The sequence below is a fragment of the Chiloscyllium punctatum genome, chromosome 37 (genome assembly GCF_047496795.1).
Source record: "Chiloscyllium punctatum isolate Juve2018m chromosome 37, sChiPun1.3, whole genome shotgun sequence".
NCBI lineage: Eukaryota > Metazoa > Chordata > Chondrichthyes > Orectolobiformes > Hemiscylliidae > Chiloscyllium > Chiloscyllium punctatum.
In genome coordinates, this window is record NC_092775.1 from 33813148 (window position 1) to 33833438 (window position 20291).

At 39.6% G+C, this 20291-nt stretch overlaps 1 protein-coding gene across 1 annotated transcript in view; it reads right to left on the reverse strand.

Moving 5' to 3' along the window:
* The window catches only part of LOC140462775 (sodium- and chloride-dependent neutral and basic amino acid transporter B(0+)-like), a 62095-nt gene that overhangs the window by 28484 nt on the left and 13320 nt on the right, over positions 1–20291 (reverse strand). Inside the window, exons 2-5 of the mRNA XM_072556044.1 lie at positions 16915–17047; positions 4124–4264; positions 2862–3090; positions 1537–1662 (exon numbers count right to left, since the gene is read on the reverse strand). Of these exons, the coding sequence (XP_072412145.1) occupies positions 1537–1662; positions 2862–3090; positions 4124–4264; positions 16915–17047 (629 nt within the window). The remainder of the gene's footprint in view (positions 1–1536; positions 1663–2861; positions 3091–4123; positions 4265–16914; positions 17048–20291) is intronic.

Consider the following 20291-nt stretch of genomic DNA (forward strand, 5'->3'; position numbering starts at 1 on the left):
TGTCACATGGCAGGTGACCCCACTACACTATACACTCTCACATACACAAGCACACATAGACACACATTCTTACATACTCAGACACTCATGCAGACGCTGTCCCATACACAAGCTTTCTCAGACACATACATATACAACCCCCACACTCACACCCATGCACCCACCCTCTCACAGACTTATACACAGTCACACTCACAAACACACTCTACCAAGCATGCACACATACAAGCTCATACTCTCTCAAGTGCATTCACTACCACGCGCGCGCACACACACACACACACAAACACACACGTCTATGGGGAAAATTGGCATTTGCAGAATTGTATTTGCAGATATATTCTATTTTTGCTCAAAATGCAACAAAAACTGCAGGCAGTCAATGCAGAGAGCCAATCCATATAACATTTCATAAATTCATACTTTAGAAGTAGAACCAGTCTGACTCAAGATTAGGATATGGACAGACTCTAACCTCACACCTTTAATACATTATCTGAGCTGAGATGTCACTTTTTAAAAATAAAACCTTAAGTTACCTCGAGTGTGTGACTTAAAAGAAGTTCTGGGATTACATATTAATGAACCGAAACCTGCAACCCATTCTCGACTTAACAGCAATCTAGGTTTGTTCAATATATTGTTTTCATTGCATGACACTGTGATCTTTTGCTATAAATTCTACCTTATGATCCTGCCCTACTAGTTACTTGATGAAGGAGCAGCGTTCTGAAAGCTTGCACTTCCAAATAAATCTGTTGGATTATAACCTGATGTTGTGTGATTTTTAAACATGTGCTGTAAGATGATTCATCATGCCCTTAGGGAGGAATTTCCAGGATTTTGACCCAGCAACAGTGAAGGAACAGTGACATATTTCCAAGTCAGAATGGAAAGTATGTGCTTGCAGATTAAAGCACTGAAATAGAATTTAGCGGTTGGTGTGTTCAATGTTGAATTCCTCTGCTTTTGACCCCCACCATCTATACGTAAATCCCCGTGCTCCAAGATGTTGACATTTATGCTTATAGCTCATGTTCACTGGAAATGTATTACCTGATTCCTCTGCTGTGTTCTCTTTCTCCCTTTTATTTCAAGAATCTCTACTTTCTCTTCACCATGCATTCATTTATTGCTCAAATATAATCCTCCCCATTCTCTACTCCCTGTTGCTTCTTCTCATAGCCGTTATGTTTCCCATAAATATGAAGTGCTTTAAGATATCTTTCTATGATTGATGTGTTTACAGAATTGTCTCTGAAATTGACCAATTTCCCAGTATATGCTGTGCAATTGTTCTTTTAGATTTTAAGATCTAATAATGTTCAATACTGAGACAATCTATTTCCATTTGCATAAAACTTAGTCTGACAATTTTAATAGGTGGAAAATACATTTTAACGTGAAGACAAATAAAGACAAGACATGCAGCGAAAAGATAATTTAAATTTTAAAAATGTCACAAAACCGGATTATATAGTTTCCTTTCATAAAGATTGAAAGGAGTAGATGAAAATGAAATGTTATTTTTCTTACCCATCATTGCAAACTGACTGTCTATTCCCAGCGTGAGAAGCATTAAGAAAAATATTATAGACCAGAATGATGATACTGGCAGGAGTCCAAGTGCATCTGGGTAGGCAATAAAAACCAAACCAAAACCTAAACCATAAACAAGTGATATGGCATCATTAACAATGCTTAAGAGACAGAAAGGTGTAAACAATTATTTATTTAAAACAGAAATCAGCTCTTCTTGACAATATTCAGTCTTGAGTTGATAAGTCACATTTGCAACACTCAACAGCCAGAGACCATTTCCAATATATGAGAAATTAGACACCTCCCTTGACATTTACAGACATTACCACCATTGAGGAGGAGAGTGTGAGCACTGCGGATGTTTGAGATCAGAGTCAAACAGTGTGGTGCTAGAAAAGCACAGCAGGTCAGGCAGTATCCGAGGGGCAGGGGAGTCCCTGTTGCGGGCACAAGCCCTTCATCAGGAATGTGGGTCATTACCATCATTGTGTCTCCTACTGTCAATACCCTGGGGGTTGATTCTAACCAGCAAGTTAACTAAATCAGCCTTTAAAAACTGGCTACAAGAGCATGTCAGGGACCAGGAAGTAAAATGCATTGTCACAACTTGCTAAGCCTCTTTTCACAACAATTTCCAAAACCACAGTCTTTATCACTCAAAATAACACGGCAAAATATGAATGGGAACATCACTACCCCATCAGTTCCCCTTCCAGTGGTAATTACAGACCAGGGTAAAACAAAAAAAATGCTGGAAAAAGACAGAAATCCAACTGGCATTCATGAACAGAAAAACAAAGTTAACATTTCAACATAAGATTTTGTGTTAGAACTTTATTTCTCTTTATTCTCAACTGGTACTACATACCCACTGAGTATGTTTGGCATCTGCAGTAGTTGCTTTCAAACCAAAAGGGTTTACATTCCACTAAAGCTCCATTGACATGTAAACCAAAGAAAACTTTTATCTGGTTGTGCAACAGATTGTTCATGAGCTATCAGAATGATATCAAATTGTAATAATCCCTGCTCCCTGGCTTGTTTGGATCTGCAAATAAATTTGAAAGGTGGCTTCTGTAGGTTGAAACCTTGTAACACCATGTATTTTTAGCCCTTCATTACTAAATGTATTTCTTTTTCAAAACTGTTACAAACACAAATACACGTGTTAACTTCAGTGGTTGGCTGGCAAAAATTCTGTGTGAGACTGTTGAATATGTTCCACAGCTTTTGTGCTGTAGTAATGGTGGTCCAGTTAGGGAATTCTTGCAGAAACCTTGCCCCACCCCAATCCAGTATATTGATTCCAAAAAAGTTACCTGATTCCACAATTTCTTGAACAGACTTATCCTGAACATAAGCCATGTGCCCAAGGATAGCAAAGATGGCAAATCCAGCAAACAGACTTGTACTACAATTAACAAAAGAGATAATGACTGCATCTTTGTAACAATCATTGTTGAATCTGTTGTAAGATGATAGTGCAGTTATAGCCCCTAGCGCCACCGCAGTAGAATAGAATATTTGTGTTGCGGCATCTTTCCAAACCTGATGAATGCAAGATACGATAAATTAGAATTGAAACAACCTAGACATGCTCTTTCCTGTTTATCAAGACAAATTATTTTAATTCATAATTAAGAAATAGATTAATAGCGGAATTTATTCATTCTGAATGGACTATTTCTAATCATTACTGCCTTTGCAAATTGTAAGATACTTCATCTTAGCCTTTCAGTGTATTAAACACAAGACAGAAAACCTGGATACTTTCTGCTTTCAATATTGACTTCTCACTTGCTTAACTGAAGTGATTGCATGGGATTTTAATAGAATGGATGGCAGAGAAATAAAAGGGCTGTTGTGGTGCAGCTGTAGCATCTCTACCCCTAAGCCAGAAAGCCTGGGTTCAGGTCCCACCTGTTTGAGATGTATGCACTATTACTTTTGAGCAGCTTGATTAAAATATATCCAGCAGGGAAATAAAAAGAGTCTTGTAGTGCAAAGTGAATGTCCCTACCTTATAATCAGAGAGACCTGGGTTCAAGTTCCACCTGCTGCAGAGGTGTGTCATAACACCCCTGAGCAGGTTGATGAGAAAATATCTGATAGATGAGTAAAGTCAGACATGTGCACCATTTACTTTCAGTCCGCTGACCCTCTTCAGATTTCTTTCTTCCATACTGCTTGTTTTTTTTTGTACCTTAGTTTTTGTTCCTGTAATTTTCCCTGTAAATTTCCAAACTTGAACACACAAGCTATATCAAACTTCAAACTCCAGTCCCCAGTCTTTGGGGTCAAACAATTAGTAACATCAAATTTAACACTTCGTATGAAGTATTGCATAATAGGTAATAAAACCATGAGCAACAAATCCAGGCTAATGCAGAGAAGAGTTCACAAAGAAAGGTGATAAGTAGCTGAGACAAAAGGTATACTATATGTAACTAAGGTAAATTAGATTGACTGAAATGTGAAGTGTACAAGTTATATGTGCAAAAATTGCACAGAAAAATAATACAAAACATATACGTGTTTCAAAAGTATAGATGAAATCTACAGATGATTTTGATATGCTGACCTCAGCTTCAGTCAATTTTGAGAAATCTGATTGTCTTCCAATATAGTACTCAATTCCATTCCTGGCTCCTTCCAGCGTAGCTCCTCGAATCAGGAGTATAAGTATAAGCAGGTAAGGACATGTTGCAGTAAAATAAACTACCTAAACAAGAAATTTAAACTCTTAAGCTTCCTTACAATCCTGTTGATCTAATAAGTTGTATAATATTTACAGTTTTGAAAAGTGAATCAAATTATGTGACTGACTGTGTGGAGTTTGCACATTCTCCCCGTATCTGCGTGGGTTTCCTCCGGGTGCTCCAGTTTCCTCCCACAGTCCAAAGATGTGCAGGTCAGGTGAATTGGCCATGCTAAATTGCCCATAGTGTTAGATAAGGGGTAAATATAGGGGTATGGGTGGGTTGCACTTTGGCAGGGCAGTGTGGACTTGTTGGGCCGAAGGGCCTGTTTCCACACCGTAAGTAATCTAATCTAATCTAATAATTGTAATATTGCACAGAGGTTAAATAGAACACATTTATAGAGTTGCAAAATTTACTTAACATTAATGCTTTGTTATTAAGAGAGTTAAAAGCTAGCAGTGACAGCAACCAAGTGTTCTCAATAATTCACAATGTAACATGTGCTCCAGCTACTGGGGTAGCTGGTTGCTTGGAAATGACAAGAAACAGATTTGAATTAGGCCAATCAGTTTAAATTATACCCTGAAAAAATACCAATTTCCAATCAAGTTTGAACTGAATGTATTGACAATCTTAAAAGCCAATGCACAATTTGATGCTCTGGTGTAGAAGACCGGGGGAAAATTGAACAATTAGGAGAGAACTGCCCAGCTACCAACATGTAAAAACTGCATTAAAAAATAGCTCTCTTAAAAGTACCTTTACTGATCAGTAACCTGTGAAGCAGGAATCCCTAAGAAAAAGAAAAGACACAGGAAGATCCAAATAGAAGAATCAAAAGCTGCCTGGTTTTGAGATAAGAAATGCGATTTTGTAAATCTTAATTAGGAATTTTATCAGACTAATATTATAGAAGGGAAAGTAAAATTTAGGTTAGAGTAAGGACTTATACATAGTTGTTAGTTAATTATTCTGTTATACTTTAAGAAATAAAGCTGTTAATTTTTCCTTTAAATAGTCCTTGGCCACTCAAATCTTTACAAATTACTGCACAGGATAAATCTTTTCTGTGTTGCTGGTTTTAAATTAAGCAGGAGGGTTTACCCCATGTTGTAAAAGTTTGGGGGCTCAGGTCCATGATTCGAACTGGTTTAGAGAGATTTGAGTAGCTTTGGGTTTCCCTGCAGATTTAAACACTTGCAGGTTAGTGTCCTAGATCTTCAAATAAAACATTGGTGAGGCAATTTGTTTATTTTCGGTGACTTGTGGTTGATTAAATTAAAAGTGAGAGAAATGGCTCTTAAAATTGCAGAAGAGGTTCTGGGATTTGAAGATGATTCTCAAATTTGCCAAGAAAGTTTAGAAGGAAAGAAAAAGGCCATAAATTTAGAATTAGCAAATAAGTTAGATTTGGGTTTAACCAAGGATAAAGGCAAAGTTGAAATTGTAAAGGGGTTACCCAAACACTTAGGTGTGTCAGAGAAATAGAGAAGTGTAATGGAGGTAGAAAAATGTAAATAACAATTAAGGAAAATGGATTTAGAAGATAAAAAGAGAGAGAGAGAGGAGGAGGTTATTAGCTGAGCAAAGGGAGAGAGAAGAAAGGGAGAGAGAAAGAGAGCGAGAAGCGAGAGAAACAGAGAAAGAATTTGAACTTGAGAAGCTGTGACTTAGTCAGCAAAGTCAAGTTAGCAGGGTGGAGTTTAAAAGAGAAGGTAGTGACAAATATGTCAAAACTCTGCCACATCTTGATGAGAAAGATGTTGAACCCTTCTTGAATTCAGTTGAAAAATTGGCTAGGCAGGTGGAGTGGTCCGAGGATTTATCGGTAATGCTAGTTCAAACTGTACTGGTAGGCAGAACTAGTGAGGTATTTGCTGCACTGTCAGATGAGTGGTCAAGAGATTATGAAGAGGTTAAACAGGCTATTTTAAGTGCTATTGAATTGGCACCAAAAGCATATAGGCAGCCGTTCAAAAACACAAAGATGGAACCAAGTCAGACTTATGTTGAGTTCAAAAGAATTAAACAGTCATTTTGATTGATGGATGCGTACTTCTAAATAGATAAAATCTCTTGAGGCTGTAAAAGAGATTATTCTGCTGGAGGAGTTTAAAAACTCACTTGCAGAGATGGTGAGAATTCGCGTGGAGGAACAGAAAGTTTAATAAGTGAGAAGGGGCAGCAGAATTAGCAGATGAGTACATGTTGGTGTAGCTTCCAGCTATGAGGGATAGAAGTTGGGAGAAGGGGTTATCCTATGTTATAAAACCAAGAGTAGAGAATACTGGTAATAATTTACCACAGAATAAAAAAAGAAGCCCAAGAGGGTGGAAAAGAGGTGGAAGGCCTCAGGTGTTTCCACTGTGGTGAAGTGGGACATGTAAAGACACAGTGCTGGTTGTTAAAGAAAGGCACTGTGGGAAAAGATGTGGTAAAAGAAGCTAAGTCAATGGCATTGGTGAAGAGCTGAGGAGCTGCAGGAGAATGCACAGCTTGGCAGGGCTGGGTCTGGAGTTAGTACCTGATCTCAATAAATAATTCGCCTCTGTGGGTAAAGTTTATGCAGAAAAAAACAGTGGGAGAAGGACAAGAAGTCATCATTTTGACAGATACAGGATCTAACCAGTCACTGATAGTAAGGGATGAGCGAATATGCACTCTTTCTGATTTGCTATCCGAGAGTGTGGTAATTTATGGGATAGATGGACAGAAATTTGGCTTCCCCTATGTAAGATCAGGTTGGAGTGCCAGTTTAAGACTGGGGAAGTTACAGTGGGAGTGATTGACAGAGTGTCAGTTCCAGGAATTCAGTTTGATCTTGGGAATGATATGGCAGGATCCAAGGTGGGAGTGTCATCCCTTGTTGTGGAGAAGCCCAAGGAAGACCAAAAAACTGAGGAGTTGAAAACAGAAATATCCTGGTATTCTCCTAAACTGTGTGGTAACCAGATCCTACTATCACAAGTCACAGCACAAAGCCAAAAGTAAAGAGAAAGATGAAGGAGTTGAGATTCAGTTAGCTGATACCCTGTTTGATGTAATGGTGCAGGAAAAATCTGAACAGGCAGAGGGTCAGACAGAAGTGTTCAGCCCTGAAAGGCTTGTCAACAGCAAGACAGGATGATAAAAAATATATATGTGGATGCTTACCCTGTGAAGGAGGCAGAGAATATTCCGGAGGGTTATTATCTGAAAGATAGAATCCTAAGGTGGAAGTGGAGACCATGGCAGGTTAGTGCAGAGGAGAAATGGGCTGAAGTGCATCAGATTGTGTCATTGGTTGCATACAGACAGGAAGTGTAATGGGTAGCACATGGATTACCAGTAGGAGGTCACTTAGGGGTATGAAAAACTCAGGCTAAGGTATAAAAACGTTTTTATTGGCCTGGAATGCATGAGGATGTAGTTAACTTTTGCCATACATGTCAAACATGCCAAATGGTAGGTAAACCACAGGCAGTAATAAAACCAGCACCTTTGTTGCCGATTCCCGCATTTGAAGAACCTTTTATACGAGTTATAATTGATTGTGTAGGTCCCCTCCTGAGAACTAAAAGTGGGAACCAGTACTTGTTAACCATAATGATTGCGTCTCCCAGATTTCTGGAGGCAATTCCATTATGGAGTATTAAAGCAAAAAGGATAGTAGAGGTGTTAGCAGCTTTCTTCACAGGGTATGGGCTACTCAGAGAGATTCAGTTGGACCAAGGGTCAAATTTTACTGCTAGGCTGTTTATGGAGGTTATGGATAGCTTCGGTATACAGCACTTTAAATCCAGTGTGTATCATCCTGAATCCCACGGAGCTTTAGAAAGGTGGCATCAGACCTTGAAGACCATGTTAAGAGAGTACTGTCAGGATTACCCAAATGATTGGGATAATGGTATTCCATTCGTATTGGTTGCCATTAGAGATGTCCCAAATGAACTGACTCAGTTTACTCCTTTTGAGTTAATATTCAGAGAGGCCCTTTGAAATTAATTAAAGAAAATTTAACAGAACCAAAGTCAGAGATCTCACACTTAGATTATGTATCAGAGGTGAGGGAGAGACTAAATCAATAGGTGAGTTAGCTAAACAGCATCTAAAGAGGGCACAGTGTAGAATGAAGCAGGTGGCAGATAAAAGCTGAGACTCACACGTTTTCCTGAGGGGATAACATGTTTACACTGTTACCAGTGATAGAAGATCCTTTCAAAGCCAGGTTTAGTGGTCCTGATCAAATTGAGACAAAGTTGAGTCAGGTGACTTATCTAGTAAAGATGCCAGATAGAGAAAAAGAGATATCGAGTTTGTCATGTGAACATACTGAAACCATATTATACTAGAGAGAAAGAATTGGAGAAACAGGTGTTAGTTACTGCCCCGTAGAGTGAGGAATCAAATCCAGATGATGTGGATTTTGCTGTGCCTCAAAATATATTAAAAAATGAAGAGGTCCTTGAGGCGTGGGATAGGTTAGTAAGCTATCTTTCCCAGGGGCATAGAACACAGTTGAAAGATTTGTTACTGCAGTACAAGGACAGATGTAAGAATCAGATAGAGGGGACTAATGCTATTATACATGATGGAGACATAGGAAATACTGCTCTAATAAAGCAACAGCCCTATCGGCTTGATCCTTTCAAAGCCTGACAAGTACAGATGGAAGTGGAGGCCATGCTCAATGAGGACATCATCGAACCAAGCCAGAGCGAGTGAAGTTCGCCGATCGTCTTAGTTCCCTAACCAGACAGGACTCAACGATTCTGCATGGATTATAGGAAGGTCAACACCGTTACAAAATCAGACTCTCATCCAATTCCTAGATTGGAGGACTGTATCAAGCAAGTCAGACAAGCCAGTTACATCACCAAGATGGACTTAATGCGTGGTTATTGGCAGGTACCTTTATCAGAGTTGGCAAAAGAAATTTCTGCATTTGTAACCCCAAATGGGCTATATCAGTTTAAAGTGATGACCTTTGGAATGAAGAAAGCACCCACCACATTACAAAGACTCATGAACAGAGTTGTCGCTGGGTTAACAAACTCTGCAGTCTGTTTGGACGATGTAGTGATCTTTAATAAATCCTGGAAAGATCACATGGTACAGTTGGCAGAGTGCTTTGAATGACTACAAGAAACAAAACTGGTGATAAACTAAATAAAACCGAATTCGTGAAAGCAGAGACGACGTTCTTGGGACGTAATACTGGTCATTGAAGGTTGACTCCATGGAACAAAAAGACGAAGGCTATCGAGGAATTTCCATGACCAACCTTGAAGAAAGAGATGATTCAATTCTTAGGACTCGGTCGATTCCAGAGCCCCCAAGCTGTTACGACACGGGATAAAACCTCCTGCTTAATTTATACCCAGGAACACCGAAAAGATTCATCCTGTGAGCTAATCTGTAAAAAATCGTATGGCCAAAGACCATTAAAAATAAAAATTAACATTATTTCTTAAAGTATAACAGAGTATAATCAATGTTGTGGTTCTGTTCGCCGAGCTGGGAATTTGTGTTGCAGACGTTTCGTCCCCTGTCTAGGTGACATCCTCAGTGCTTGGGAGCCTCCTGTGAAGCACTTCTGTGATGTTTCCTCCGGCATTTATAGTGATTTGTACCTGCCACTTCCAGTTGTCAGTTCCAGCTGTCCGTTGCAGTGGCCGGTATATTGGGTCCAGGTCGATGTGCTTATTGATTGAATCAGTGGATGAGTGCCATGCCTCTAGGAATTCCCTGGCTGTTCCCTGTTTGGCTTGTCCTATAATAGTAGTGTTGTCCCAGTCGAACTCATGTTGCTTGTCATCTGAGTGTGTGGCTACTAAGGATAGCTGGTCATGTCGTTTCGTGGCTAGTTGGTGTTCATGGATACGGATCGTTAGCTGTCTTCCTGTTTGTCCTATGTAGTGTTTTGTGCAGTCCTTGCATGGGAATTTGTACACTACATTGGTTTTGCTCATGTGTATAATCAACTAACAACTATTTACAATTCCACATGCTAACCTATCTGTTACCTTCCCTTCTATAATACTAGTCTGATAAAACTTCCAATTAAGATTTACGAAACAAAACTTCTTATCTCAAGACCAAGCAGCTTTTGGTTCTTCTATTTGGATCTGCCTGTGTCTTCTTTTCTTTTTCTTAGGATTCCTGCTTCACAGGTTACTGATCAGTAAAGGTACTTTTAAGAGAGCTGTTTATTATGCAGTCTTTGACATGTCGGTAGCTGGGCACTTCTGCACCCAAGTGTTCAATTTTTTCCCAGTCTTATACCCCAGGGCATCAGATTGTGTCATTGGATTTTAAGATTGTCAATATACTCAATTCAAACTCGATTGGAAATTGGTATTTTTCGGGATGTTTAAACTGATTGGCCGAATTCATACAGTCATCAAATCATAGAAATGTACAGCATGGAAATAGACCCTTCGGTCCAAAACATCCATGCCGACCAGATATTCCGCCCCAATCTAGTCCAACCTGCCAACACCCAGCCCATATACCTTCCTATTTATACACCCATCCAGATGACTTTTAAATGCTGTTATTGTACTCGCCTCCACCACTTTTTCTGGCAGCCCATTCCACACGCGCACCACCCTCTGTGTGAAAAAGTTGCCCCTTAGGTCTCGTTTATATCTTTCCCCTCTTACCCTAGTTCTGGAATCCTCCACCCCAGGGAAAAGACCTTGCCTATTTACCCTATCCATGCCCCTCATGATTTTATAAATCTCTATAAGGTCACCCCTCAGTCTCCAACCCTCAAAAACCTTTCCCTAGAGGTCAAATCCTCCAACCCTGGCAACATCCTTGTAAAACTTTTCTGAAACCTTTCAAGTTTCACAGCATCTTTCCGATAGGAAGGGGACCAGAATTGCACGCAATATTCCAAAAGTGGCCTAACCAATGTCCTGTACAGTTGCAACATAACCTCCCAACTCCTGTACTCAATGTTCTGACCAATAAAGGAAAGCATTCCAACTGCCTTCTTCACTATCCTATCTACCTGTGATTCTACTTCCAAGGAGTTATGAACCTGCACTCCAAGGTCCCTTTGTTCAGCAACACTCCCTAGGACCTTCCCATGAAGTACATAAGTCCGGCTAAGATTTGCTTTTCCAAAATGCAGCACCTCGCATTTATCAAAATTAAACTTCATCTGCTACTTCTCAGCCCATTGGCCCAACTGATCAAGATCCTGTTGTAATCGGAAGTAACCTTCTTTGCTGTCCACTACACCTCCAATTTTGGTGTCATCTGCAAACTTACTAACTATACCTCCTATGTTCACATCAAAATCATTTATATAAATGACAAAAAGTAGTGAACCCACCACCAATTCTTGTGGCACTCCACTTGTCACAGGCCTCCAGTCTGAAAAAACAACCCTCCGCCACCACCCTCCATCTTCTACCCTTGAGCAAGTTCTGTATCTACAATCCTAGTTCTCCCTGTATTCCATGAGTTCTAACCTTGCTAACCAGTCTCCCATGCGGAAACCTTGTCAAACACCTTACATAGATCACGTCCACCTCAATCTTCTTTGTTACTTCTTCAAAAAACTCATTTGCGTTTGTGCGACATAATTTCCCACGCACAAATCCATGCTGACTATCCCTAATCAGTCCTTGTCTTTCCAAATACATGGACATCCTGTCCCTCAGGATTCCCTCCAACAACTTGCCCACCATCGACATCAGGCTCACCTGTGTATACTACCCTGGCTTGTCCTTACCACCTTTCTTCAATAATAGCACCACGTTAGCCAACCTGCAGTCTTCTGGCACCTCACCTGTAACTATCAATGATACAAACATCTCAGCAAGAGGCCCAGCTTCCCACAGAGTTCTAGGGTACACCTGATTAGGTCCTGGGGATTTATCCCCGTTTATGCATTTCAAAACATCCAGCACTTCCTCCTCTGCAATGTGGACATATTTCAAGATGTCACCATCTATTTCCATACATTCTATATCTTCCATGTCCTTTTCCACAGTAAACACTAATGCAAAATACTCATTTAATACTGCCCCGATCTCCTGTGGCTCAACACAAAGACTGCCTTGTTGATCATTGTGGGGCCTCTCATCCTCGTTACCCTTTTGTCCTTAGTGTATTTGTAAAAATCCTTTGGATTCTCCTTAATTGTATTTGTGAAAACTATCCTATGTCCCCTTTTTGTCCTCCTAATTTCCCTCTTATGTACAATCCTACTGCCTTATACTCTTCTAAGGATTCACTTGATCTATCCTGTCTATACCTGACATATGCTTCTTTCATTTTCTTAACCAAACCCTCAATTTTTGTCACCAACCAGCATTCCCTATACCTACCAGCCTTTCCTTTCACCCTAACAATAATATACTGTCTCTGGATTCTAGTTATGTCATTTCTGAAAGCTTTCCATTTTCCAGCCGTCTCTTTACCTGTGAACATCTGCCCCCAACCAGATTTTGTGTGTTCTTGCCTAATACTGTCAAAATTAGCCTTCCTCTAATTTAGAACTTCAACTTTTAGATCTGGTCCATCCTTTTCCATCACTATTTTAAAACTAATAGAATTATGGTCACTGGCCCCAAAGTGTTCCCCCACTGACACCTCAGTCACCTGCCCTGTCTTATTTCCCAAGAGTCGGTCAAGTTTTGTACCTTCTCTAGTAGGTACATCCACATGCTGAATCAGAAAATTTTCTTGTACACACATAACAAATTCCTCTCCATCTAAACCCTTAACACTATGCCAGTCCCAGTCTATGTTTGGAAAGTTAAAATCCCCTACCATAATCACCCTATTATTCTTACAGATAACTGAAATCTCCTTTCAAATTTGTTTCTCAATTTCCCTCTGGCTATTAGGGGGTCTATAATAAAATCCTAATAAGGTGATCATCCCTTTCTTATTTCTCAGTTCCACCCAAATAACTTCTCTGGATGTATTTCTGTGAATATCCTCCCTCAGTACATCTGTAATGCTATCCCTCATCAAAAATGCCACCTCCCTCCTCTCTTTGCCTTCATTTGTATCCTGGAAAATTAAGCTGGCAGTCCTGTCCATACCTGAGCCATGTTTCTGTAATTGCTATGATATCCCAGTCCCATGTTCCTAACCATGCCTTGAATTCATCTGCCTTCCTTGTTGGCCTCTTGCATTGAAATAAATGCAGTTTAATTTATCAGTCCTACTTTGTTCTCTGCTTTGTTCCTGCCTGCCCTGACTGTTTGACTTCCTTCTTTTCACAACTGTACCAGTATCAGATTGATCTCTTTCCTCACTATCTCCCTGGGTCCCACCACCCCCTTCCCACCACCCCCTTCCCACTCGACTTGATTAAAGCCTCCCGAGCAGCTCTAGCAAATCTCCCTGCCAGTATATTAGCCCCCTTCCAATTCAGGTGCAATACGTCCTTCTTGTACAGCTCACTTCGACCCCAAAAGAGATTCCAATGATCCAAAAAGGTGAATCTTTCTACCATTCACCAGCTTCTCAGCCATGTATTCATCTGCTTTATCCTCATATTCCTGCCCTCACTAGCTCGCAGCATTGGGAGTAATCCAGATATTCCTACTCTCGAGGACCTCCTTTTAAATTCCTGCCTAACTCTCTATATTGTCCCTCCAGAATGTCATCTTTTTCCCTTCCTATGCTGTTGGTTACAATGTGTACAATGACCTCCGGCTGGTCCCTCTCCCCATTGAGAACATTCTCACCCTCGCTGAGATATCTTTGATCCTGGCACCAGGGAAGCAACACACCATTCTGATTTTTCACTGCTGGGCACAGAAACATCTGCCGTGACTCAGACTAGAGAGTCCTCTAACACAATCAATCTCTTGGAACTCAACATACCCTTCATTGCATTAGAGACAGACTCAATACCAGAAACTTGGTTGTTCATGCTACATTCCCCTGAGAATCCATCACCTCCTACATTTTCCAGAACAGCATACTTGCTTGAAATGGGGATAGCCACAGAAGACTCCTGCACTACCTGCCTACCTCTCTTACCATTCCTGGAGTTAACCCATCTATGTGACTGGATCTCCGGCTTTTCTCTCTTCCTATAACTGCCATCCATCACACCCGATAGCTCTTGTAAATGCCTCATTGTCTCTAACTGTCACTCCAATGGATCCATTCATCTGACAGGATTCGCAACCAATGGCATTTATTGCAGATATAATTCTGCAATAAACTCTACCTAATCTCCTACATCTGACAAGAAGAACATATCACTCTACTAAGGGCCATTTTTGCTTCTTCCAATCTGTAGTCCCAAAAAATAGCACAGTCTTATTCCTCTACAAAACACTGCTCCAGGCTAACTTTATACTTATGGCTTATATTTTTAGGTTAAATCTAGAGACATATCTCACATAAAACATATAAGCAAGAAAGAACCGACTCTACTCACCACTGCAGACTTATAGCAAGGCCAAACTTAAAACTATTTATTTATCTGTTTCTGTGCTGTGACCTTTCCTAAACAGGTTCCTCCAAAATCAGTTGTGAATTTCACTGTTTGTTAATTTTTCCAGACACACTCTGATGTCCAGCGATACATGAATTCAAACAGCAAAGGCAGTAACTGCGCAGGTTCACTGCTGTGTCGTTAGCAGTGTGGGTTTCTTTCTCTCTCTCTTCCCTGCACAGATCATGTGCTGCCTTTGTCTGTTCCTCTCCCTTTTAAAAGTGCTGTTGTTTTGACTGTTTTTTTCTCCCCAGCTCCAAAACAATGCGACAACACATAAAACAGTAATTGCTGCTCCTGAAATTTGAGGAAATAATCTCCAACACCTAAAATACCTCAAAAAAGGAGTAGCCTGTTACAGCCAGAAATTTTTCCCGTCCTCCATCTTGTATATTTCGAATCTGTTTTTTGTCATTTCCAGACAACCAGCTACCCCAGTAGCTGGAGCACATGTTACATTGTGTCTTATTGAGAACACTTGGTGCTGTCACTGCTAACTTTTAACTCTTAAAAGGTATAGTTCACCAACATCTTCATAACAATTTAGAACAAAAAATGAAGCATTAGGCTAATTTATGCACATATTCAAAAGGCTATTTCAAAACTGACAAAATAGATATAGTGGGCCAAGTATAACAATTATATTTCTAGTCTTTAAATCAATGGCTTAAGATTAGGGATAAATTTTATATGGAGCTCCTGTCACTTTTATTAGTCCATGAAAATCATATACAGGTAGGTGTTTTACCCAACATCATGAGGTCATGCCAATATGGCTCATTATTCCTGTTGGATTTTCATATCCCCTTAAATCTATGTAAACTCATTATTCCCTATTGGTAATACCTGTGCAGTATGAGACTTCGTCTAGTGGTGTTGAGTAGTACCTAACCTCTATCAGCATTAACATAAGTTCTATACTTCTGCAGCTCTAAAGAAGAGTCATATCAAACTCAAAACATTACCTCTATTTCTCTCCATATATGCTGCCAGATTGGCTGAGTTTCTCTAGTATTCTCTGTTCTTGTAAACAAAGATTTATTGAGCATCATGCTACACAATTATGAGTGCAGTATTTTCGAAAAGAAGAAAGTTTTGCTTTTAGAAGGAATGAAGACTAACTTTCAAATTGAGCTGGTCAAGGAGACAGAGATCATCTTGGCGTCAACAGCAGATGCCCATGGTCACTGGCCCAGAGGGGACTGACACAGCAGAGATGGACAGTGCTCAAAGTAAAGTCTACTAAAAGAGATAGATGAGGAAAGAAATGTATGAGCCATCACCTTCATGGGGGAAGACCAGTAGGTCCCCTACATCAGTCCAAGTGATGAACAATGACGGCTCTCACCAAAAGACTGCAAGACACCTGGGACATGCGAGAATACTACCTCTACTCTTCTATTCTACAGAATGACTTTGGGATCAGTGAGACATTCTCAATTTTCATGGTTGTATACTTTCTTTATCCAATGAACTAATATATTGTATTTAAACTGCTGCTTCTTAACAAACTCACTAAACAATTAGAAATTTGCTACAAAACTTTGACTGCCTACATTAGGTAAATGTGAACATGAATCTCCTAAAAAAAAAGCACTCCCAGCCATGAAACAGCTGTGTCTTTTAGCATGTTATCTAAAACCCACAAACTATAACACAAAACAGGCCAATGATCTGGTCACAAGAAAGAGAAAATAATCGAGATTCAACAAAACAGTTAGTTTTGTCTTTCTTCATCATTGTCTCATACACACCAAAGACAGAGGAAATGATCAATGTAGAATCCACTGCATCTGACAGTTGCCAGTAGCTACTTCCTTTTAAATATAATCATTCATGGGGTGACTGGTTAGGTGTTCTTCCAGACTCATGAATACAGATCCTTTAAGTCGGATCACACTAAGCATTTGACTGAGTTGCTAGGGGTCTTACAGCAAAACATCAAGAAATGAGAGATTTATAGGAAAACATATGGACATATATTAAGAAGAGATTTGTGAACATTCAGAGGTAACAAACACTAGCTGGATAGAATAGTACAAGAACTCAGGAAGGAAAGCAAAGGATTGGAGAATGAGAGGTACAGTGAGACAAGAAATCTAAAAGGTACAGAGAGAAGGGGAACTGTTTTGTCAATAAACTAGACATATTGGCACAAGAATCCACACCTTCTTAGCAAAATTCTAATTCTGTTTTGCTAAACACGTTTACCTTTCCTGAAGATCTGATTCCTTGACAGAGCGCCAACCCAGTTATCAGCCATGCCAGAAGCAAGGAAAGGGCTAAATACCAGACTATTTCACCAGTCTCGTCAATGGAATTTGTACGTCGCAAAACTGCTTTACTAAGTAAAATGACAAATATCCATATTACCCATCACACATTTTCTAGTAAAATCACTCATTATATAGTATTAAGATTTTGCTCAATTGTGTTTGAAAGATAATTGCTACTTCTTTTAGAATTTGTGTTCTTTCCTCTTTCATGGTATTTGGGTGATGCTGACCACTCATAATTACAATTAAACTGAGTAGCATGCTATACAATTTCAGAGGACAGTTAAAAGTTAACCACGTTACTATGTGTCTGCAGTCACATTAGAATAGACTGGGAAAGGATGGGAAATTTCATTTCCTATAGGAAATGAGTATGTGAGCTGGACTATTGCAACAATTAATTATTGTTTCATGGTTACCATTACAGACACATTTATAATCACAATTTATGAATTAAATTTCCACTTCATCATTTGTCATGGTCGCATCTGAACTATTGCTGCTAGAGCATTAGTCGAGGCCACTGGATCACCAGTCTTCTGTTATTTCAAGTATGTCAAAATTTCCCCTCAAATGTGGTGTAGTTGTTACAAAACCTAAATTGAATTTACTATTAATTTGATTCTTGTTTTTTTTAAAAATCTTACATTTAACACATTAGTACTGCTACTTCTATAAAACATGCCTGAATATTAAAGCTTCATCACTCAAACCCATCCTTCCTTTCTCTAATCTAAAAATGTCATAAACCTCTAAGTAAAACAAGCAGATTCCTAACTTTCTTCCTTAGCAAACTTTGGTTAATTCCTTACGAAGGTTTTAATTAGTCTAAAGTTTGGCACTTTCTCTCTTAACGCTGATGAAATCTGGTAATGCTGGTGATTTATTTTGAAAATGTTTCTTTGAGGAGCATTTTTTTAGGTGGAGTTATCAAGTATTGTTAATGGTAGAAATCATGATCTATTTGCTCATTTACATCTGTCAAATTGATGGACAATACAATTCTGTCCAAATCATTCTGGGACAATTGCAACATTTAAAGGCATTTGGATGGGTATATGAATGGGAAGGGTTTGGAGGGATATGGGCCCGGTGCTGGCAGGTGGGACTAGATTGGGTTGGGATATCTGGTCGGCATGGACGGGTTGGACTGAAGGGTCTGTTTCCATGCTGTACATCTCTATGAATCTATGACTCTTCCATCAGTACAATATATTGAAATAGAAAGAAAGAAATGAAGCAGATGTTCCATTTACTGTTTTGATTTTCAAAAGCACTAATAATGAGACCTCTTTAAAACAAGAAAAACATTTGAAATATACAGGCAAGTTCCAATGTTCATAGGAGTTATGTTTTTCAAAAAACTCAAATAATTTTTTCTGCAAAAGGTAGAATGCAAATTTGTACCCTGTGATAGATATATGTATAGTGTTCATAGTTTCTACTTAAAGGAATGTTTCTTTTCTTTACATTTTTAAAACCACAGATGAAAAATGACTGGACTTATGGATGAAATGATATACAGTAACATCAGCAAATTCACAAAACATGGACAAGCAAACAGGACCTTACTCGTCAAGAGTTTTGCTGTATGAATACAATTTTTTTTATTCAAGTATTTGTTCAAAATCACTCATTATTTTAATTCATTCCTGGGCTGAGGGCATTGCTTTAGACCAGCATTTATTGTCCATCTCTAATTGCCTATGGGATAGTTCAAGGGTCAACTACAATGTTGTGTGCCTGGAGTTCACATGCAGGGCATATCATGTAAGGTTGGCAGTTTCCTTCCCTAAAGGACATTAGTAAACCAGGTGGATTTTTCCAACAATTGATAATGTATTCATGGTCATCATTAGATTCTTAATTCCACCAGGATTGATGAGGGCAGAGTGGTAGATGTGATCTATATGGATTTCAGTAAGGCGTTCAACAAGGTTCCTCATGGGAGACCGGTTAGCAAGGTTAGATCTCATGGAATACAGGGAGAACTAGCCACTTGGATATAGAATTGGCTCAAAGGTAGAAGACAGAGGGTGGTGGTGGAGGGTTGCTTTTCAGACTCGAGGCCTGTGACTAGTAGTGTGCCACATGGACCGGTGCTGGGCCCACTGTTTTTCATCATTTATATAAATGATTTGGATGCAAACATAGGAGATATAGTTAGTAAGTTCGCAAATGACACTAAAATTTGAGATGTAGTGGACAGCAAAGAAGGTTACCTCAGATTACGACGGGATCTTGATCAGATGGACCAATGGGCTGAGGAGTGGCATATGGAGTTTAATTTACAAAAATGTAAGGTGCTGCATTTTGGAAAAGCAAATCAGGGCAGGACTTATACACTTAATGGTGAGGTCCTAGACAGTGTTGCTGAACAAAGAGACTTTGGAGTGGAGGTTTATAGTTTCTTGAAAGTAGAGTTGCAGTGAGATAGAATAGTGAAGAAGGCGTTTGGTATGCTTTCCTTTATTAGTCAGAGCATTAAGTAGAAATTAGGAGGCTAAGGTTGCGGCTGTACATGACATTGGTTAGGCCACATTTGGAATATTGCGCACAGTTCTGGTCTCCTTCTTATCAGAAGGATGTTGTGAAACTTGAAAGGTTCAGAAAAGATTGACAAGGATGTTGCCAGGTTGGAGGATTTGAGCTACAGGGAGAGGCTGAATGGGCTGGGGTCGTTTTCCCTGGAGCATCGGAGGCTGAGGGGTGACCTTATAGAGGTTTATAAATTCATGAGGGGCATGGATAGGATAAATAGACAAAGTCTTTTCCCTGGGGTGGGGGAGTCCAGAACTAGAGGGCATAGGTTTAGAGTGAGAGGGGAAAGATATAAAAGGGACCTACGGGGCAACTTTCTCACACGAGGCTGGTGCATGTATGGAATGAGCTGCCAGAGGATGTGGTGGAGGCTGGTACAATTGCAGCATTTAAAAGGCATCTGGACGGGCATATGAATAACAAGGGTTTAGAGGGACATGGGCCAGGTGCTGACAAATGGGACTAGATTAGGATACCTGGTTGGCATGGATGAGTTGCACCAAAGGTCTGTTTCCATGCTGTACATCTCTATGACTTGATCTGCTACAGCAGGATTTGAACCCAGGTCCGGAGAGCATTTCCCAAGCCAATAGATTAACAGCCCAGTGATAATATCACCAGGCTGTTGCCTCCACTTTTACAATGGAAGTTTCATTATATTTAGTCATTTTGTTCTACATACTTAAAATACACCTTCAAAATTATTAAACAGCATATTACTTTGATTAAGTTCACAACAAATGAAATCTTACAATGTAGTTAATGAGCCAT